This window comes from Octodon degus, unplaced genomic scaffold (genome assembly GCF_000260255.1).
Source record: "Octodon degus isolate 3935 unplaced genomic scaffold, OctDeg1.0 scaffold00018, whole genome shotgun sequence".
NCBI classification, from domain to species: Eukaryota; Metazoa; Chordata; class Mammalia; order Rodentia; family Octodontidae; genus Octodon; species Octodon degus.
This window is the reverse complement of record NW_004524594.1, coordinates 2,838,741-2,846,535: the sequence shown is the minus strand read 5'-3', so window position 1 is coordinate 2,846,535 and position 7,795 is coordinate 2,838,741. Positions and strand designations below refer to the sequence as shown.

Below are 7,795 nucleotides of genomic sequence, written 5' to 3'. Positions count from 1 at the left end.
CCTAAATCTAGCTTTGTGCTAATTACTGGTTAAAGTGATGAGGAGCCCAGAATCCTGGGAGGAGGGATGTCTGAAGAAGACCTCACTGCCTTGTAAAATTGCCTTCCCTCTCCACATTCGGGCAGCCAGACCGAGGAGACCATATTCATAATCAACTTCCTGTGGAAGTGGCTGGAATGTGGATGAGATGGCTCTGTTACGCAGGGTCACCTTGGTAATGCTGGCAGACCTGACAGCTAATGCCCAGCATCCAGCCCAATGACCAGCGGAGAGGGGATCCTCCTACCTATACTTTGTGGGACAAGGGTCTCCCCAAGCATAAACTGATTTCAGGATAAAACAACAAATCCTTCAGTAGGAAGCATGACACTCAGCCCAAGAGCAGGAGCCTGACATTTCACATTTCAACATTAAGAACTAAATTAAAAACAGAGGTTTCGAGTTCACACAGAGAGTTTAGGTGCCCAGGGTTGGGGCGCACTGCCCCCAGGTGTCGGGGCTCTATTAGGGACGAGGCTAAAAGCCCACGTGGAATGCTGTAGATGGGACCTCTCCGTGTCCTCCCACCTCTGCCTCAGAGCTCTCCCTGTCCGAGGGCTGGGCTTGGCCGAGATCTCAGACCTAGTGCCCCTCAGAGGCTCTGTGGCCAGCAGGTGAGGCTCACACTCACGTCCCACAGCTGACTGGGTGGGCGTTCTGTTCCCTCCTACACAGACCAGCTCTCATCCTTCGAGTTTATCCACAATTGTTTCATTGCCTTTATCCATGCTGAAATGCCGATTTTTTAAGGAAGCCAATTTCTTCGCACCCCTAATTCCCTGAATTAAATTCTTTCTACACCTGACCTCCCCCACCTGCAAATCCCACACACATGTTTTGGATAAGCTCCTCTTCCATAGCACAGAGGAACAAGCTGCAGTCCCCGGTGTGACACGATGTCCCACACTTCTTTTTTTAGAAATGGGAGTTCGATGGGAGAGGAGGCGTGAGGGCTCTGCCTGTCGAAATGAGGAGTGGACCAGAGGAGGGTGCACGGGGCAGCTGGGCCCAGAGGTGCCGGTCTCAGCAGCTGGCTACTGGCACAGCTGGTGCCACATGGCGATCTGCCGGCGCGGGTTCTTGAGCATCTCCTCCCAGTGGCTGCGCGCAGAGCCGGAAGCGTGCAGACCCAGGCTGCAGTGACCCAGGGCGCAGCTCTGCCCGGCCTCGTCCTGGCCCAGCACCTCCAGCTCCACGCTGGAGGCCCGCAGCAGGTCGTCGGGCAGCTCAAACATGATCATCTCATTCCACACGGGGTTGATCTTGTGCTTGGCCCGTTTGGTCTGCTTCTTCTTCAGCTTCTGAGCCTGGTGCTTCAAGGTCACCTTGACGGAGACATCTGGGGAGGGACAGAGAGGAAAGGGAGAGAAAAAGGCAAGTGAGCTTTTGGGTCTGATGGGCTGCATTTATTCTCCATTTACTGACTAAGTGCCAATCCATTGCCGGGCATCAGCGTAGATGTGGGGACACCACTGAAGTCCCTGCCTCTGCCCAACTTACAGCGACCCAGGGAAGTCGGACAGCACTGGGCGAGTGTCCTTCTCTGAAATGCTGGGGACCAGAAGTGTTTCAAATTTGTGATTCTTTTCTTTTTTTTTTTTTTTAATTAATTTATTTATTTGTGTGTGTGTGGGGGGGTGGCCGGCTCAGCCCACCAGGGGGCGGGGCTGACTGACATGTGGCGCTGGGGGATTGAACTGCGGTCCCTGTGCTTTGCTAAGCTTGTTCTAAGTAGGTGCTTTAGACCACTGAGCCATCTCACCAGCCCCGTGATTCTTTTCTTTCAGGTTTTGGAATATATGCACAGACATAATGAAGAATCTGAGGCATAGAAACCAAATCTAAGCACGAATTTCGTTTACCCTTCGCATACACTGTGCACACACAGCCTGATGGTGATTTTATGCAATTAAAAAAATAAATAACTTCATGCATACAGCTGAGTCTCCTCATGTGGAATTTTCAAAAGTTTCAGGAGTTTGGACTTCGGATTTTTGTGTGAGTGATGTTCTACCTGTAGTGTAATATACAGGGCCGGTGGTGGGTAGTCCCTAAGGGGGGCAGGTCAGAGTGCCACTGGGATATCATTCTTACCCTGATATCCTGGTAAGAATGACATTGTAGCCCCAGACCAAACCAAGCCCAGCACAATGACTCAGGCACCTAGGCTTTTCTTTTTCTTTCTTTCTTTTTTTTGGCAGAACCAGAGATTGAACTTAGGTCCTTGCACTTGCCAGGCAAGCGCTTATTCTACTGAGCTATCTCCCCAGCCCCTGGTTGGTTGGTAGTTTTTTTTTTTTTTTTTTTTTTTTGTACTGGGGATTGAACTCAGGACCCTGTGCTTGCCAGGCAGGCATTTATTCAACACAGACCAAAAAAACCAAAGCCTCTTAGATGGGCAGTTATTCTGCCCAAGCCTTTTTGTGAGTCATTAAGACCTCCTGCTGGTTGGCTGAGCTCCTGTCATCTGCGCTTTCTGTAGGTTTTTTGAGAAGCCAGCATCATGTGGAGGGTAAAAGTCCTGTCCTGCGCTGGACCAACACTGCTGCCTCTGGAAAACCCACACACAGCCACCAGAGAGACTTTCCTAGCCTAGCACCAGATCACTTAGTCAAGGTTCCCCAAGCTAATGGGAAAATAATTGTTACTTCGTATTTATTGCTGTAATTATCACCCCTGGGTGTTTAGTTTGTTATTTCAGCAGAGATATTTGAGAGACAAAGTGCTCTGCTGTAATTGTCCTGAACAGAATTGTAAAGGAATAAGGGGGGGGGAGGGGGAGAGAGAGAGAGAGAGAGAGAGACAGAGAGACAGAGAGACAGAGAGAGAGACAGAGAGTCAGAGAAAGAGAGACAGAAAGAGAGACAGAGAGAGAGAGACAGAGAGAGAGAGACAGAGACAGAGATAGAGAGACAGAGACAGAGAGGGAGAAGAGAGAGAGACAGAGAGACAGAGAGAGAGAAAGAGAGACAGAGAGACAGAGAGACAGAGACAGAGAGGGAGAGAGAGACAGAAAGACATAGAGGGGGGACAGAGTGAGACAGGGAGGGGGAGAGAGAGACTGAGAGAGAGGTAGGGGAGAGAGAGAGGGACAGAGACAGAGGGGGGAAAGAGAGAGACAGTGACAGAGAGGGAGAGGGAGAGAGGAAGAGAGAGAGAGAGAAGAGATTTAGATGAAGAAAGACGGAGAGACAGAGAACTGAGGACAGGAAGAAGCCTTGAACCCTGAGCTTTGGCTTGGAAATCGGCCAACAAGGTTAACTGTTCCGATTGCATTTGTCAAAAACTTTTTGCTTAAAGATTCTGCTCATGGTGGCAATGCTTTATTTGTGTCCTGCTATTAACAGAGATGTGTTTATCTCATGCTATGAGCACTGGGCCCACAGCCCAGGTAATATCCGGCTAACCCAGCTGCCTTCCTCCTCAGCTAGAAGAGGCTGCTTTGATCTCAAGCCTTGGGTCCCGAGCTGGAGTCCCCAGAAGGAACAACTGAGGCGTCCAGAGTGCTGCAAAGAGGCCTATGTGGATAAAGGGGACCCAGACACCTCAGCCTCGCCCCATGCCCACACACCTTCTGTGTCACCCACACTCAGCTGGTGCGGGGGTGGCAGTTAGCCAAGGCTGAGAACAGAGATGGAGGAGACTGAGGAGGCTGGAAGAGACGGGAGAACACAGGCTTCCCCAGTCAGCACCTGCCCAGAGACCAGTCCAGCGGGTCTAGGTGTGCCCAGGAGCCCAGGACTCCTTGCCACAGCTAGAGCCCGACCCTGGGCTTCCTGGGTCCCTGCTAGGGCTGTCCCAGTGGATCTTCTAGGCAGGGAGCCCAGGGGGCGCTTTGCTTGGCCCTGGTGGCTAGGAGGAGCTGGGAATGAATGGAAGTGAACTCACAGGTAAGAGTGTGGCCTTCGGATTTGGCTGTGACCCTGCCCCGATTCATCCGGGCACCCTGGCTCCATCCTCTCAGCCTACTCACCCTTGCCCAGGAGCTCCTTGGACTGGTTGGAGTGGAGGTTCTTGGCTTTGATCAGCACCACCAGGAGGCGGTTGGCAGCCGGGAGGTAGCTGATGGATAGGAGCACCTCTCCAGTCCCTGCCGATGGCTCCTGAAACAGAAGGGGACACAGCAGGTAGTGGCGGTAGGGGTGGCTTCTGACCCACAAGCATGGCTCAGTCTGGGCTCGAACTGGACTTGTGTAAAGCAGCCTCCAGGAGTCGCTCACCCAGCCTGGCTCTCCCCTTGCAGAGGTGAGTGACATGAGCAGTGTCATGAGGTGTAGGTGTCTACAGGAGTTTAACGCCACCAAATAGAATTTTCCCTGTGTTACATATTCAGACCCAACATACAAGGGGTGATCAAAATGTGGTGCGAATTTAAGTTAAAAATGTTTATTACACCAAAAGACACACAGTCACAAATCCCCCAAGCCCGCCTCCTCTCTGTGAACACACTTATCCCATCGGCCTTGGCCACTGTCTGAGGCAGCTCTGCAGGCCACTTTCTGAGTGGCCTTGTGAGATATGTCCAAGTGCGATCCAAAAGAAAGGCTTTCTGGTGAAAGCAGGATGGCACCTTTCCTCTACATATTCACTGGATCTGGTGCCATTTGACTCCTGGCTCCTCCCCACAGTCAAAATGACCACAAAAGGCAGAAATTGCGAACCAATTCGGGTATGAAGGCAACCATGACGGTGCCACTAAAGTCATTCACAAAAGAGACTCCAGAGCTGCTTCAGAAATTGGTAGGAATAATGGAATGGACGTCTTCGGGTCAAGGGAGAGAGAGTATTTTGAGGGGAGTGAATGGTGACGGGTCTTTCACTTTAAGTTTTTATTTTTCAATCACAGAACAGAGAGATGGCCCTCAAATGTATGAGGGGCAGAAATCTGGGAGCCCCTCGCCCTGTGCTCCCTGCTCATCCCTAGCTCCCGGGGTTCCCCTGCAGAACTCTAGAGATCCAGGGAATGCAGTTTGAGAATTGCTGCATCGACCAGTGAGGTTTTGGGAGCAGTGGAGAGTTGTAATTCATTTCTCTGTTTGAAAAGCCAATTTCCTCTAGGGCATCAGAGTCAATAAGATACCACGATAATGTGGAACAGGACCTTGCTTGGTCAACAGAGAGGCCAAAGTCAACAAAACATTGCAGGTATAGGATAGCAGAATGTGCCCGGAGATGAAGGGCCTCCGGGAAGTGCGAGACCCAGCTGTCCCCTGTGGACTTCCCAGAGCGTCCCTACTGACAGTCTTGTCAGAATTTGCTCAAGGTCAACAAATTTTGTCAAGGAACAGGAACATAAATGAACAAGCAAACGAACACATGACCAAACACTTCTCTGGGGAGGTGGGGGTGTGGTAGCCATGCAGCCTGGGGCACATCTGCCAGGGAAGAGTGGGATCCAGTGGCAGGCACCAGGGGACTCAGCACAGTGCCGTGTCCTCCTCTCATGGCCCCCAGGAGGAGGCCGCCAACCCCTGGCCAGCTGCAGAGTAGAGGCCGGGAATGCCAAGAATGACCACGGAGAAAGACCGTGGAAGCTGGTCCTGTTTGACGTCACGATTCTCAGCCCTGTTCCCCTTCTCTGCAGCTTTGTCCTCTTTCCTCACTGTGCAGTGGAGGTGCGTCACAGAGAGCCTCTACCCGGTACCCCTGGCTAATGGCCACCAGGGCACCCTGGCCTTCCTTTGGTAGCACTCCATGTGGGCTTGTGTGGTGCCGCCTGCTCGTCTCTACCCAGGGCATGTGTGTGGCGGGCAGGTGCCAGTCCTTCCAGGCACATCTGGTGCTCCCAGCATGGGGCCTCACCGGAAGTGTGCGCAAAGCAACGTGGTGAAGCCTGCCCTACTACCTACGTCTGGCCTGACACGGAGCCTGGAACTTAACTGTCTAATGCTGGTTCCCTTAGCGGAAGAAAGAGGGACTCAGCCATGCAGCAGACATGTGAAAGCACCTACTATGTTTCAGATGCTGCAGTTAAGGCACTGAGCAAAGCACAGTCTCCAGGGCATTTGCAGTCCTATAGCGTGGGGGTGACAGACTAGATGTGATTGTATGTGTAATATCAAGCTATATTCAATGCTATGAGGAAAGACAGATGCCAGAGATCAAATGGGAATGAGCCTTTACAAAGCCCCCATAAAATTATAGTGCCAGGGCTGGGGAGATAGATAGCTCAGCAGTCTAAGTGCCTGCCTGGCAAGCCCAAGGACCTGGGTTTGATCCCCAGTACCAATGCTGTGCCAGCCTTGTGCCAAGCTGGCCACTGAAACCCAGTATGGTGGTGCATGCCTATAATCCCAGTGCTAGGGAGGCTGAGACAGGAGGATCACTACCAGTCCGAGTTGCATAGCAAGACCTTGTACTAAATAAATTTTTAAAAAAATTATAGTGAAAAGCATCAAAATTACAGTGAGCATTAACCCAGAGCAGGGGATCTATAGTGGTGAAGACACAGAGTCTAGAGTCATCGGTCTGGGGCTGAGCTTCAGTCCAGCCTGCGTGACCTGCCGAGAGTGACTTAATTTTTTCCCCATTTCCCATGTGTAAATGGGAGCAGTATTATCTCTCTGTGTGGGATTGCCTTAAATTAAACAGAGTTTGCAGGCTTAGACCAGCGCCCAGCACGTCCTGGGCGCCCTGGAACTGTTGGCTGGAATTATCACCGTTAGTTGTCAGGGTAAGATCCTCGCCACTCCTTGAGCACTATCTGCGGTCCACAGGTGCCAGTCTGGGTTTTGGGAATGAAGCCGGATGGATGGATGGCCAGCCTGCTGCCTGCTCACTGGGCCTTGGCCATGTCTCGCATGCAGAAAGAAAGTCTACAGCTGGGAGCTAATGATTCAGTCAGCCTTGAGTGACTCATCCGTAGAAGCCTAGTTGAGGGGCTTCAAGGAGCCTTGGGATGATGTAAGTGATAGCAACTGCTGTTTATTAAACATTTACTACATGCTCCGTGTAGTTATGCCATCTCTTCCCGGGCTGCAAGTTCCTTGTACATCCCAGTTTGTGGCACACGGTGGGCACCAAATCAGGAAGGGGGGTCTGGCCAGAAACAGAAGTGGCAGCCCCAAATCCATGGCTTCTGGCTTCCTAGGTGGACACATCCAGCCTCTACGGCAAGGTCTGAGGACAGGTGCCAGGTACCCGGCAGGGTGGCAGCAGAGCTGGAAGGGAACATGCCTCCTGCCTCAAGGTTGTATGCCGGGGTCCATGGTCAGCTCAGGCAGTAGCTGTGGGGTGGGGGCCACGGCCTTCTGCTCCCCACCCCGGGTGGGGGCGGGCAGGGGGTGCTGTGAGCCCTGAGGCCCCGCACCTGCACCTTAGCGCAGCGCCGGGATCTGCTCCTTGGCACCCGGGCTGCTTCCTCGCCTCCTCCTCTCCAGCTCTGGATGGATCACTCCTCTGTCCTTAGAGTGAGTCGCTCTTGCTGTGCTGCGGGGGCCAGTGACGCACAAGCCACTTTTGGCTGAGTGTCTTCAGCCGGAACTGGGGCACTGCCCGTGTCTCTGTTAACTCCTTCATGCCCAGAGGAGCAGGCACCTGGGGGCTCACAACCGCAGGCTCCCCCAGCCAGGGCTAAATCAGCCAGTGCCCTCTCTACCTCGCATTCCCAGGGGAGCGGATGTTGGGAATACCCGCAGAGGGATGAATAGCAGCAGGGTGGCTGTAACAACGGGCTCCACTGCAGTTAGGCTGCATCCCCAGGAGAAGGAGGTGGCTGTGGAATGACTGATTGACTGACTGACTGACTGAATGAATG

At 52.6% G+C, this 7,795-nt stretch overlaps 1 protein-coding gene across 1 annotated transcript in view; it reads right to left on the bottom strand.

The window, feature by feature from the left end:
* Nucleotides 1–390: 390 nt before the first annotated feature.
* The window catches only part of Syt13 (synaptotagmin 13), a 37,535-nt gene continuing 30,130 nt past the window's right edge, over nucleotides 391–7,795 (bottom strand). Inside the window, exons 5-6 of the mRNA XM_004627016.2 lie at nucleotides 4,013–4,142; nucleotides 391–1,378 (exon numbers count right to left, since the gene is read on the bottom strand). Of these exons, the coding sequence (XP_004627073.1) occupies nucleotides 1,074–1,378; nucleotides 4,013–4,142 (435 nt within the window). The 3' untranslated portion in view covers nucleotides 391–1,073. The remainder of the gene's footprint in view (nucleotides 1,379–4,012; nucleotides 4,143–7,795) is intronic.